Raw genomic sequence first — 14,536 nt, 5'->3', positions numbered from 1 at the left:
CACCACTTCAGTGACTGCTGCCTGGCACAGAGACACACAGCCTCCACTGACATGTAATTTGGCTCAGAGTGTTTTGGTGCACAAGATTTTTCCCTTCCCTGTTCGAGCTTTGTAAGAAAATATTGTTTGCAAAAGTTATACACTGGCAGTGCGTAGGATCAGCAGCTGCAACCTGGTCCCTTGGTTTCCAAAAACAGAGTGTAAAGGAGAGCCATTTGTGGCCACAGGAGAGAACAGCAGGCTCCAGGGAGAGACTTTGCCCCCATTCCCAAAATGGCCTTTTGGTAAAGCTAGCAGTATGCTCCAGCATCTGGTGTGGTGGCAAAATGCGTACCCGTACTCTTCGCAAACACCCGTGAGATTTAGAGGTGTACATGTTCCCGACCTAGTGGGTGATGCTCAGATAGGAAAAACCTCCTTTGAGAAGCAGCTCGAAAGAAATCCTCTTGGCAGGCGTGCCTTTCCTTTTTTCCAAGTTCCTGCACTGAAGTCGAATCCCGAAGCCCAAGCCAAAACGAAACTGCCTCTCATTCTTGGCTGGATACCTTCCCCCCTTGGCAAGCCCAGACCGAATTGCTGAAACCGCTTCCAAAGAGTTTCACTTCCACATTCCGGTTCTCCAGACCTTGCAAATTTGGGAGGGGAACGTCACTTCTCTCATATGAAATACTGGTTTTATTTCCAAGAAATCTCCACCCCCACTTTCCCCTGCCTTGAAAAAAGGAGGACCCGCTCCATGGGTTCAGAGAGGAGCAAAGCTGACTGGCAACAGGGACCCCCTTGCTTCTGCTCTCGCACTCCACACTTCCACTACAAGCTGCAAGGATGAACTCTTCCATGACCACCCTAATGCTTTTCCTGGTCGCCGTTGTCTTATTTCAAACTCAGGCTCAGCCTGGTAAGTTGTCCTTTTCTTTTCTCTCTCACGTTCAAGGGTGAAATGGAGGCTCCGTTTCCACTACCCTCGGCTTCAGTTTAGCAAGCCTTGAATGGCCATTTGCGCCACCAGCATATGCAGTTTTCTTGCACGGCTTAGTTGTGCCACTTCTGGCCGAACTGGCTGAGAGGAAGAGGCATGTGGTGCATCATGTGCCCTGTTCATGTGGGCAGGGAAAGGATGTAACCCAGCCCCCCTCCTTTCTGAGTGGCTTCAGTGGGCCAGAAGTATGCCTCTCTGCAAAGAGCACTGTCAATTATCTTTCTCAGACCTTAGTGAACCCAGTGGGGAAAGGCAAACGGGGAAGGGAATGTACCTTTGCATGTACGGGAGAGGCAGAAGCTACATCCTGCAGTGTAACCCCTTAGAGGGGTAGACATGAGGCTACTTTTCCAGCAAGTCAGACGGGTGGACTATCAAGGTCAGCATTGCCTACTCTGACTGGCAGCAGAACTCCAGAGGATCAGGAGTCCTACAATTTGATTCTTCTTTAGCTGGCAATGCCAGGGATTGAACCTGGGACCTTCTGCATGCAAAGCAGATGTTCTGCCATGGAGCCATGGGCTCATCCTCTCAAATAGAACCCCATTTGCATTGGCTCAGCAGCAGAGCACCTGCTTTGCAAGCAGAAATCCAGTCCTTGGAATCTCCAGTTAAAGGGGCTCAGTTGGTTGGGGCTAGGAATTATCTTTGTCTGCCTGGAATCTACCTTATACTTTCTGCTAGCCAGAGGAGACTGTTCTTAGCTGGTTGTCTCATAGGGCAGTTTCATAAGAGTCACCTGTGCTCATATCACCACCATTTCTATAGACCAGGGGTGGTTGTTTCTCATGACCTGTCTGCATGACCTGGCTTTCCGTTGCAGCGGCAAAGCATTGCATAGTAGTTAAGAGACCAGGATCTGGGAGAACCAGGTTTAAATCCTTGATTCCACTATGGACGCTGGGTGACTTTGGGCCAGTTGCACTCTCTCAGCCTAGCCTACAGTGTGGTTGGCGTGAGGTTAAATGAAAGGGGGAGGGAACAATGTTTGGTTTCCCCACTGGAAGGGAGAACAGGGTGTAAATATCTAAACAACCAAGTAAAGAGGACGGCAGATAGCTAGACTAGTAGAACGCAACATCACAGCAACCTGTCATTCAACTTTTTATTAATTCTGGAAAACCCAAGGCTGGATTTTCCTTTTGCCGTTTCCATACCTGAATTTAAATGTCAGCATCATGCTCCTTTTTAAAAAATGGCACACAGGAGGTGGCAATTGGATCCCTGGGGTGGCTCTGGAATTCACGGGCTAAAGGCGATTGCTTCATGGCTCTTGGAAAATCCTCGGATGCAACATGGTAGACAATGAGATCCGGTCATAAGACCAGAAAGACTTCTAAATTCTTTTCTGGGTCTGGCAGCTCAAGGGGCAGTAAATTTGCCAAGTGGGAAAAGCTGATTGAAAAGAAACCCACTCTGTGTCCTCCTCTCTTTCAGAACAACCCTCTGCCTGCTGTGTTAGCTACGTAAAAAAGCCCATCCCGTTGAGGCTCCTGACACATTATGAGATCCGAAGCAAGTGCAGCCTACCAGCTGTTGTGTGAGTATTGAAAAAATCACCTTTTAAAATAATTCAGCTTGGTCAAGTTCCTTTTAAAAAATGTATCTGACTTGGTCCCTTACTTACCACTTTAATAATATTTGATTTATATACCGCCCTTCAGGATGACTTAACACCCATTCAGAACGGTTTAATGACAAAATATGTCATTATTATCCCCACCACAAAACACCCTGTGAGGTGGGTGGGGCTGAGAGAGGTCTAAGAGAGCTGTGACTGACCCAAGGTCACTCAGCTGGCTTCAAGTGGAGGAGTGAAAAATCAAACCCAGGGCCAAGCTACACATGACGAATGACACTTGAACGGCAAGTGGATTGAGTGGAGGGCAAGTGAACAGGGAGAAATACACTTGCTGTTCAAGTGTCATTCGTCATGTGTAGTTTGGCCCCCAGTTCTCCAGATTAGAGTCCTGCACTTGGAAACCACTACACCAAACTTTGTGTTTAGCTGTGGCAGCATGCACAAAAAGGAGTCTCGTGTCACCATAAAGAATAGATTTGTTGCGGCAGAAGTTTTTGTGGACCAGAGTCCATTTCCTTAGATGCAAAGTGTTGCTCTTGGCTAACAGAGGACACTGTTTTATGCATCTGAGGAAGTGGACACTAGTCCATGAAAGATTCTGCCAGAATAGTCTTTGCAGGTGCACTAAGACTCCATTTTGTTTTAATCTGCAAGGTTCTTTGTAGCTTAGTCGGTTTCATTTTATTGGAGGGGAGTGGATTTTAGTGTAAATCCACACATCAGACACATGAATACACCACCCCGTCCCAATTGTATTATTTTCAGGAAGTCTCAAGTACAAATCTCACTTCTGCTAGCCGCTACCGTCTCTGAGCCTCACAGGTTGATTAATTTATTCAAAACTTTTCTATCCTGCCTTATCTCCTTGGATTCATGGCTACAGCACAATGTAGCAGCCAAATTACAAAGGCATACATTAACATAACTAAAACAATGGTTGTTGTGGGTTTTCCGGGCTGTATTGCCGTGGTCTTGGCATTGTAGTTCCTGACGTTTCGCCAGCAGCTGTGGCTGGCATCTTCAGAGGTGTAGCACCAAAAGACAGAGATCTCTGTCTTTTGGTGCTACACCTCTGAAGATGCCAGCCACAGCTGCTGGCGAAACGTCAGGAACTACAATGCCAAGACCACGGCAATACAGCCCGGAAAACCCACAACAACCATTGTTCTCCGGCCGTGAAAGCCTTCGACAATAACTAAAACAGATTACAATTCCCAACTGACCAATTTAAAAGCATTCAGACTCAACACACCCTAGAGTTAAAGCTCACAAAATCAGCAAACTCGTAGCCTTCCACTCAAGGGTCTCTGGAAAAGGACTTCCTTAAAAACCTCAGGGATGTTGTCAGATTTTCCCCGGTAATGCCTGTGAAGCACTAAGGACAATTGCTTCAGTGTTAAATGTTTGAGTATCTTTCATCATTAAGACTCCCAGAAGCAAAACATGAACATAGGAAAATTGTCTCGAGTCCCAGCCAGGTGACTACTGCCTACTCCATCTGGCAGACCCTTTCCAGAACTCAGGCAGAAGAAGTTCTTTCCATATCCCTTACCAGAGATCCTTGCATTGGAAATGCCAGGAAGTGAACCGGGGGCTTTGAATGCCAAAGGGTTGCTCTGTTTTGGAGCCACAGACCTTTTCCCTATGGGCTGGTCAGTGAGATTTGCGGGTCTCCATGATTTTAAAGACCCATAAGTCAGAACTTCTATAGGAGGATATATCTGATAAAATGCAGAATAGTAGAACAGAGGCTGATTTTAGAAGATCTAGATGAAGAGAGAAAGTCCTTTATGTGGGAGCCAACTCTGGGTCAGTCACAATGCAGGGAACAGCTTTTTCCCAGCTTGCTGCCTGGGCACTAATCAGATTTTTCTCCTCTTGCAGGTTTTACTCTAAAGCCAATAAGATGTATTGTGCTAATCCCCAAGCGCCGTGGACCCAGGACCGCATTCAGAAACTCCCAGAAAACGGACAACAGACAACTCCCTGAACCACTTGAGGGGACTGGGAAAGGCCACATTTGATAATTATCTTAATAACTGTACATACATGTCTCATGAATGTTTATTTGTGAAATACAACTAATAATGTATTCTATTTATGACTTCTTATGTATTTTAAGAATGTTTGCATTTTTATACTCTAAAAGCAGGGAAGATAAAAAGTTTTTGTGATGTGATGCCACAAAGGTTTTACTTGTGAATAAACCTCAGGGCAAATTCATTCTTGAGTGCTCCAGTCTTTTTCAGTCCAAGATCCCCAGGGAAGAGGCTTATCAGATAGGAAGCGTATCTTTTCCTAGTGAAGACTGAGGTAATATTTAAAGAGAAGTTTCAAAGGATTCTTCACATGCAACCCTCCTGGTTTCACAATTTTCAAGAGAGATGTAAATTGTCTTCTCAAATATAAGAGAGTCCCCCAAAATACATAAAATCAGGACACCAAACATAATTGTAAGAATAATTTGGGAGCTATTAGAAGGGTTGCTAACCTCCAGCGGTTACTGGAGATCTCCCAGAATTACTACTGATCTTCAGGCTATAGAGGCGAGTTCCCCTGGAGAAAACGAGCGCTTTGGAGGGTGAAGTCTATGGCATTACAACCCACTGAAGTCCCTCCCCTCCCAAACCATGGCCTCTCCAGGCTCAATCTGTCTCAAAGTACCTCAGAAAAAGAATGCATTGTGTCCAAGAGACAATAATAATTTTAGCTCCATTATAGGATGCAGAAATGGAGAATGTACGGCCACGAATCTCATCAGACAGCCTTGCTTCAGTCACTGGAGCAAGGAAAGGGGGAACTGTGTAAAGCTACCCTGAGCTTCTTGGGAGAAGAGTGGGATCAAAATGTGATGGATGGATCTTAGTCTGAATTCAGAGCCCCACCAAGCTATTTGGGGCTCTTTCCCCCCTCTGTTATGCTGGCTAGGTGCCTTGTGATCAAGGGTAGCATTTCAAGTTGCGGCTGGCCGTTCCTCGAGTTCAGGAGGAGCTATTTGGCCTGTTCAGCAACGCAGAAAGTTCTAGAAATCACAAGAGAGACCCATGCACCCTGCCCCACCTCAGCTCCTTGGAAGAAGGTTGGGAGAAAAATGTGATAGACGGCTAGGCCGACCAGGCCCTATCCACCAGGGAGGGGAGAAGGTGCCTCAGGTGAACCAGCTATGAAGGCTCAAGAGCCCTGGGGAATTGATGGAACAGATTGCCTCAGGCTCAAAAAGGGGAAACATATTTTCACTTACAAGCCAGTTTTCTGCCTGTCTGCGCACGTGCATGCGTGGTGGTAAAAACAACAACCACCCAAATCAGTCTGGTTGGTAAGGTGCAGTGCTTTATTTCATAAATCTGTAAATCATTAAAGCATCTCAGTGAAAGGAGGTCCCCAAGAGGAAGCCCTCCACCCACACCAAGAAAATAACTGAAAAGATATACATTGAAAAGGCAAGGAAGGTGTTAATTCGCAGTGACTAATAACATCGTTAGAAGATTTTTAAAAACCAGCTCAACATCAAAATTTGTACCAGTTGTAAAAATCTCAGTTCCCCTAGCCCCTTTTAAGCTTCTGCTTAAGAAATTAATTGCTGTACATCGTTTTGAATAGTCAGTCAGCCCTAAGGAGGTTAAAACATTCTGGCGCCCCTTCTCGCTGCCATTGGAGAAGCACACTCAAGACTCAAAGACCACATTCACACACTCAGGGGTCTCCCGGCAAGTAAATCACCACAGAACCAAGAACAAGACTTTGACACAAACTCTCCCTGGCATTCCAGTTCTTAAAAATGTGTGCCTGATTGGGTACATGCGCTTCACAATAGGTGACAGGGGGTTAGAAGTACAACTCAGTAGCTGCGTATAAACTTTATTTTCTTAGAAGTTTACCTGTCCCTCTTCAACAGCAGTCTGACATCCAGAAATGTAGAAGATGAACATCGAAATATCTCCATTTCGATGGAGGGAAACGCCACAGGATTTTTTTGTGCAATCAAAACCTTAAAAAAAGAGCTTTATTGCCAAAAAAAAGAGCCAGTGTAAAGTAGTGGCAAGAGTGATGGTCTAAGATCTGGGTGATCAGGTTCGATTTCCTGCTCTGCCAAGGAAACTCACTTGGAGATCTTGGGCCAGTCCCACACTCTCAGCCTAACCTACCTCAGAGGGTTTGTTGTGAGGAAAAAATGGAGGAGAGGAGATTGATGTAATCTGCCTTGGGCCCCCACTGGGAGAAAAGTTGGGGAATAAATGAAGCAAATAAAAATAAAATAAAAATCTTTACCTTAAGCCACATGAAACTGCTTTGCTCGGAGTCAGACCACAGGTCTAACCATCTAGCGCTGCTCTCAAAGCAGACAACAGTCTTTCCCAACATCTGCTACCTGAGATGCTGTAACTGGAGATGCCACCAGAGGTTGGATTCAGGACCCTTGGTATGTATGGAAAGGAGAAGCTTCCCTAGTGAGTTTCATCCCCACCCCTGCCATCAAAATGGGTCATCAATTATTTGCAGCCAGATGCTCAAGGGGCCAAGCTACAAGTGACGAATGACACTTGAACGGCAAGTGAACAGACTCACGTGTATTTCTCCCTGTTCACTTGCCCTCCACTCAATCACTACGTGAGTCTGTTCACTTGCCATTCAAGTGTCATTCGTCACTTGCAACTTGGCCCTCACAAGTATTCCTCCCTGTTCACTTGCACTCCACTCAAGTAGTGATCGAGGGGAGTGCAAGTGGAGCGCGAGTGAACAGGAAGGAATACATGTGAGTCTGTTCACTTGCCATTCAAGTGTAACTCGTCACTTCTAGCTTGGCCCTGAGATATTCTCCCGCCCTCACCATTGCTCTAGTCAAGAATTCTCAACTCTCATCTCACCCAACTGGATGTGTTTGCATCTTCCCACTGGAAACATCTGTTTCCTAAAGGTGCCAAATCACAGTTCTCAGGGGTTTTTGGGGGGGAGTCACAAGGGCTTGGAAACTGGTTTAAGTCTGTGGATGGAAAATTAAGAAAACATTCTGGAGTCCTCCCCTCACCGTGTAAACAATGATGTAGAAGAATATGGGCCAAGCTACACATGACGAATGACACTTGAACGGCAAGTGTATTTCTCCCTGTTCACTTGCCCTCCACTCAATCCACTTGCCGTTCAAGTGTCATTCGTCATGTGTAGCTTGGCCCTTTGAGAACAGAAATGGTGGGGTAGAGGCTATTTGTGAGGCATGCACATTCTTCCTGTTCTTTAAAAAAACCTACCATTTTCTAGACACCGAATGCTCACACACTCCTTGTACGAATCCTACTTTCCAACCACCTTCAGCCCTCTTTAAAATGTAGGTTTCTATCTTCCGTTGCTGTTTGTCCTGAAGCTCTTGTGGTTCCTACCCTCAACTGGACCCCATGGGACAAATGCGCCATCGGTCCATGCTACTGTCTCACCTGCCTCCACTCATAAACAACCCAAGAGTTAGGAATGTGGCTTCTGGGCTTAGTTTGAACACAAGAGATGAAATAAATTTCCCCCAGTACTGTCAAAGTTCATCAAATGTTTCCAATTTTGCCAGTCTTGAGTGAGATACATTCATTAATGCAGTGGCTGGAACCCTCTGATATGATCCTCCCGCTACATTCATGTATTCAAGAAACTGCCCAATGCAGAGTTAGATCCTTGGTCTATCAAGGTCAGTGCTGTCTATCCTAACGGGCAGCAATTCTCGAGAGTCTCAGGTGGAAATCTCTCCTGTTACTGATTAGATCCTTCTACCTGGGCATATTGAGGACTGAACCTGGGACCTTCTGCGTGCAAAACTGATGCTCTACCACCAAGCCACAGTCCCATCTTCAAAAAAAGCAACAAGCTGGGCAGGAGGGGCTTGCTGCATCGTGAGCCCCTATGGAGCTGTCAGGTTTTTTGCTGCCTTTTGGAAGGTCCTGCCACATAACAAGCAAGGGAGCCACCATGCCTCTGGCCTCTCTTTCTGTGCTTGCTGAGAAGACCAGTGGGATGGCAGGGGGGAGTCACTCAGCCCTGGGAAAAGACTCCTCCATGGCTGTGGCTTTGACTTGTTCCTCACTGCGGAACCCCTCGCTGTGGCTTGTTTCCTGTTCCACGCTCTTTCGGTCTGCAGCCCACGGTCCTGGCCTTGATACCAGTGAGATCGTAACTCTGGATTTGTCCAACCCGACACATGTTTGTCACTTACTGGGAAAGGTGGAAGATCATTGTGTTGATGTAAAATATTCACCTTATATCAAGTCAGACCATTGGGCCCCCTCGCTCGCTATTTTCTCCTCTGGCAGCCATCTTGGGCAGAGAAAGAAAATTCTTTCCTAGCATATGCTTTAAAATTCTGCGGAACACTGAGGGATTCTGTGGCAGACACGGACGTAGAAAGCATTCCCTGGGAAGAAGCATGCTATGACACACTGTTGAGTTTAAGGTGTTAATACTGTCAAATGCTAAACTGGCAGTCCAAAATCGGAACTGTCTAAAATCAGCACTTGTAATGTTTGCAAACGAACTTTGAGGATACATTTTTTTCAGAAGCAAATTTGTTTAATCTCTATTAATAATGCAGAGGTTGTGGTGTGACTGTAGTTTTTCTGCATGTTATTTCCAAGCACACCCTTTTCCTTTCAGGAGAGAGTCATCACTCAAACCTCTCCCAAGATCTTCTCCTCTACTCAACCCACTGCTAAATATTTCTCTGTTTGGCAGTCAAGTGGCTGGCCTCGATGCCAACTCAGATGCAATCAATACTCGTGCAGAACGCATTCGAAGGTTAAATAAATTGCAAATGAGCTTGGAATAGCTCTTCAGTTGGGGGAACATTCCACACCAAGAGCTTCTAAACCTGCACTGCAGTTTGCACAATGCAAAATGCAGTCCTGGCAAAAGGAAACCGAGGCAGAGGCACGGTCTGATTTTCATAAACATCGCTTCCTGCTCATCCAGGTCAGGAATAAAGCACAAAAGGAGGAGAGAAAACGCCAAGTAAATGAACACTATCTGTGGCTCAAGTTCTCTCAGGTGAGAAACTAGGGAGCAGATCATGGGGTGGGGAAGGGTGTTGACCTGTGAAGGCTAGTGAGTGAGAGGAATGGTAATCCCTTCCAGCCTTTGAGCATCTGACAAAACATGGAGACTGACTTGGCAAAACCTGTCGTGAAATACTTTGGTCAAGTCCAACCGGGCAACCCCAGAGCACAAGCTGAGGCTGCTCCTACGGACAATTTCTCAACGCTTCTTACAAGTGAGCGCTCCAGTCTGGATGAACAATGCTATGCTATTTGTGCCCAGAACAGTGTCTGCTTCTCCATACAATGCTACCGCAGGACAACAAAAATTCGAACAAAACAGCGAGTATAAAAATGGAATTACAAAGTTGGCAGCAGAAGCTACACCAAAACACTGAAGGTATTGAGCACACACACACACAGCCCCAAACACAAAACACACCACACAGTTGTGGAAGTGCCTTACACAAGAACGCACGTTAAGCAACCCACTGTTGTTATTCACAGCCATTTTAAAAACTCGAGTGAAAAAAAGTGGGTCTCCAGAATAGAGAAAACCAGTAACGAGGCATTTAGCAGGTTTAAGGACGTGCCGGTTCCTTGAGAGGGAGGCAGGTGCCAATTCGGCATCTCATGGAATAACTGAAAAGGTACCCTTGCAGGCTTCTTTCTTCTCCTGGGATGCAAGGCGGGAAACGACCACAAAGGGTCACATTTAGTCCAGCCTCTTAGAACTGCCGTCTAGGTTTGTCCAGCCTGCAAAGACGAGGCTTGCTGTTTCAAGACGCTCCTCCCTCAGCGGCTTGTTCAGCCAGCCATTCAGAGAGAACGTTTCTGCCGGAAGTCCAGCCCGAATTTTTCTGGCCGTCCAAGGAGCCCGTCGTATGTATGCCTGGCTCAGGAGAAGGCAGTACTGGGCCCGATCCCATGCTCAGCCAACCCTTGTGTATTTGCAGGCTGATGAGCTCTTCCTGGCACTACGCTTAAGCTCACACCCATCACCTATGTGACACAACTTCTCTTGCTTGCTTAGGATCCCTCCTCAGCTTTTTCCATGAAGCCATTGACCAAGCCCCAATCTAAGCCAAAGGGGCTGGAATGAATCCAGAGTCTGCTTCTGTTTATCCGCACTTTCCATCTTCCTCTGTACTCTTCCTTGTATTCACATTCAGAGACCTGCTATTCAGGGCAGAGACCTGTCACTGATGGTGACAGGTGATAACAAACAAGGACAATTTCCCTTCCCTACATCTTGGTGGAGAGTGCCCTCAAGTCATAGCTGACTTACGGCGACCCCTGGTGGGGTTTTCATGGCAAGAGACGAACAGAGGTGGTTTGCCATTTGCCTGCCTCTGCAACCCTGGCCTTTGTTGATCTCCCATCCAATTACTAACCAAGGCTGATCCTGCTTAGCTTCTGAGATCTGACGAGATCAGGCTCTCCTAGGCTATCCAGGTCAGGGCTCCCTACATCTTATTCTCTGATAATTCTAGGTGTTCCTTCTCAATTGCCTTTTTCACCTTCTCCAGATTTATCTCAAAGCATCAGAATCCCACCAGCAATGTGGTTGTTGTCTGCACAGCAGACTGGAGAAATGGGGTATGGGCCCAAGCAGGGAACAGCAAATTGCAGCATCTGTGAAACTCCCCCCCCCCCCACTCCTGTTGGAATGCCCGTTCTTCTAGTTAATACGTTGACCCAAGATAATGGAGAGCTCCTGTGAAGCTTTGTTCCTCTTTGTGAAAACTAAGAAATAGGAAGTCTGGATCTTTCTAATTTGGCTCTAGTCTGGGATGACAAGATACACCTAGCACCACAGAGAGTACTAACCGGGGAGCACAAGCTGGTGGTTTGCAGTGCTGAAAATACACGTTCTCCCTTTCCTTCCACTGAGATCAGCATCACTGCTAAATGCCTGCAAGTTCTGTGCCATGCTTCTGCCTTCTCAAGACTCTTGGAATTTTGCAAGGCAGAAGGAGGTGAATTTATTAATACACAAAATGTAACTCAGAGCGATAAGGGGAACCCCTAAGAGCACCGGCTGACAATCCTGTGGTCGTCAACAGTCAATTTCTCTAAATGTAATCTGACATTCCAGCAGATCTAAGCTAAGAGGGTCGAATGCTTGCTGGAAATGATACCGCTCTTACTTAGCTAACCTGTTTGCTCCCTTGACAGTCTGTGCCATGTCAAGATCGGTCGGTTCTGGTAAGAAGAATCATCAAGTCCACCATCACACTTCATCCCACACCGTGTGCAAGGGTGTAGCATGAAGAATCGTTAAGGAAAAACACGTTGTCAGCAAATTTGCTGAGGGATGGGAACCAGTGCAAGCATGTTCCACTCTTGCAGCATTGCTTGGGATCTAAAACCAGAAACACCTGGTTCACACAAGATCCTGCAGTATTTAGCCCCCTTGCTCCACGCATATGGCCCCTTCCCAAAAATTCTGCCCACAGGGCACCGCACTGGAAAATCCATGAGATGGGGGCTAGACAGGTTATTAAAAGGAGCAACTGAAATGATCTGGGGACAAGAAAAAAATTTTGCATGAAGGAAAGTACAAGAAAATGGTGCTTTTGGGCACAAGGGAGAAAAAAAATGCCAGAGAGGGGCATAGCTTCTTAAATGGCATGGTGGGAGAAACAATTCTCTCCCCTACAGACTCTAGAGTGCCTAATCAGAAAGAAGAACAGACGGGGAAGAGGTTGACAACAGGGAAAATCTTCAAATACGATAGTCGTTTTTTGTCACATCCCCTATTCATCTAATGATAAATGAATTTACAATCAGCACCTCTGCTGGATCAAATGAAGGTGGGTCTGTCTGGTCCAGCATTCTGTTTCCTACAGAGGCCAACACAGACGTCTTCCTCGGGTGGTTGCCCTCCTAGCAACAGGTGTTTGGAGGTACGCTGCTTCGGCGCATGTAGGTTTTATCCCACCATTGTGGCTAAGCAAGCACTGAAAGATCCCCATCTCTGTGAATTTTTCAAGATTCCTTTTCGAGCCGGGTAAGCTAATGAGCATTGCTTCATACCATGGCAGGCATAAGTTCATGATAGGTTGTGGTAAAGAAGTATTTTTGATCTGTCCCCCTGAACCTGATCTGAAGCTAGCAGAGGGGGAGGGGAGCTGTGCACCAAAAAGAGTTTTTTGGGGGAGGAAGAATCTCTAGATTTTGGTGTAATCAGTTGGAAAAAAATAAAATAGTTCAGAGAAAGAAGTTCTATGCACACATGGAGGAGCAAGCAAATTACCTATATGTAGGAGACCTCATTAGCCCACCTTGAATTCAAGACGAGTCCAGTTCAACTTTTGCCCCCTTCTGGCTCTTCACAGTTAGGCACAGGTCTATAGCAGCTACATCAACCAGAAACTTTTCTCAAATTAAAAGTACCCAGATTGAACATTTCAACAGTTACTGAGTTCAGTGGTCCAGTGACCTGACCCATCACAAGTGCCAGCACCCTAATGCATCTGCCATTCATCTCCAACACAACAGTGCTCCCAGCAGATTGAGCCCGTAAGTGAGAGGTGGTATGGTATAGTAGTTAGAGTGTCAGATTAGGGTCAGGAAAACCCAGGTATCCTCACTCAGCAAAGCTTGCTGACTGATCTTGGGCCAGCCACTCCCCCTCTTAGCCTAGCCTACCTCGTGGGGTTGTTGTGAGGACCAATGAAGAAGGGAGAACCCACGTATGCCTCTCTGAGCTCTTTTGAAGAAGGATGGGATAAAAACGTAGCAGATAAGACACAGAAATTGAGGAGCAGATTATCGTTCTTAAGACATGATAGCCACGGAGATTCACATCTGCCCACCTTCTGGGAACATCACAGCAAGTTGGTGGGAAAACACATGAGAGTCGGGGAAGGGGAGAAATGTGTCAATTTGGGGGTATGTGGGAGGAAGAGGAATGGGGGACTTGCCTCGTCGACTCAAGATCCACATTTAATACTGAAAAAGGAGACACATCAACTTCTTGGCTTGAAGCACGGGGAACACCTGCACAGTCAAACAAGCTCCACGAGACACCACAGCCGTGCGCAACTCGGACACACACGACATGTCACCACGGGTGGCGACACTGAAGTGTGCTTCGGAGCTCTCAGCGGAGAGAGAGAGGGAGAGGAAGAGATGCGCACAGATTTTTAACACTATTTGGTTTGTCAAACGCATTGCTCCAGCATGTTTTTTTATTTTCACGTATCCAAAAGCAAGAGCGTAAACATCCAGCGGTGCGGCAGGAGGCTGGTCTCTCTCCTCCAAAACGGCTCCAAGAGATCTTCAGCCTGTAGACCCACTTTTCTGAGGGCCTCTCTTCCTTCTGCCAGTCTTCCCAAAGAGGCCAAGTTCTGTTTCTTCACTTTGCTTTTAGATTCATTTTCATCTTATATCTACCTGCGCGTCTCCAGCAAAATGGACAGATCTACTGATTTTTGGCCTCGAGTCACCAGCACGGTTGAAAGACATGGATCCTGGGTGAAAGGCACCCAAGAGATTCTCGCCTGCACAGCTTGCTTCCTGGGTTTCAATCCAGAACAATCTCTTTGAATTTTCTTTCTCTGAGTGCCGCTGATACAGCACTGGTATGCCATAAGCCTTGCCCTTTTTAGCTGAGAAATAGGTTTTTTTAAGTACTGCCGGTATTGCTCTCCTTCAGGCACCCTCTCTCCTTGGATAAATCTGGAGCTTTCCCCCTCTCTCGTTGCACGTTTTTGTAACAAAGTAAACACTGAAAGACAAGCTCCTTTGCCCATCTGGTGCTGCAACCTCTGGAGGCAGTGGGTCTCCTCTGCTCTCAACATTTCTGGATCGGACACAGACGAGAAGAACAAACAGGAGGTTCACCTTGTGGGGAGGTGGAAGGCAGAACATGGAGCCTGCAAGGCTCCTCTCACCTTTGACCCGGAAGCTGCCCAAGAAGCCTCGAGAGGCACGCCCACGAGCTGATCACAAAATGCCCGA

General features: G+C 46.6%; 1 protein-coding gene across 1 annotated transcript; it reads left to right on the top strand.

Annotated features, from left to right (window-relative positions):
• The first annotated feature begins 663 nt into the window (after window positions 1–663).
• LOC129345000 (C-C motif chemokine 14-like) lies at window positions 664–4,784 on the top strand. The gene is made up of 3 exons (XM_055001947.1): window positions 664–898; window positions 2,417–2,519; window positions 4,446–4,784. The coding sequence occupies exons 1-3, from the start codon at window positions 826–828 to the stop codon at window positions 4,549–4,551; spliced, it is 282 nt and encodes a 93-aa protein (XP_054857922.1). The 5' UTR covers window positions 664–825; the 3' UTR covers window positions 4,552–4,784.
• Window positions 4,785–14,536: the final 9,752 nt, after the last annotated feature.

This window comes from Eublepharis macularius, chromosome 17 (assembly GCF_028583425.1).
Source record: "Eublepharis macularius isolate TG4126 chromosome 17, MPM_Emac_v1.0, whole genome shotgun sequence".
NCBI classification, from domain to species: Eukaryota; Metazoa; Chordata; class Lepidosauria; order Squamata; family Eublepharidae; genus Eublepharis; species Eublepharis macularius.
This window is presented reverse-complemented; position numbering and strand designations above follow the sequence as displayed.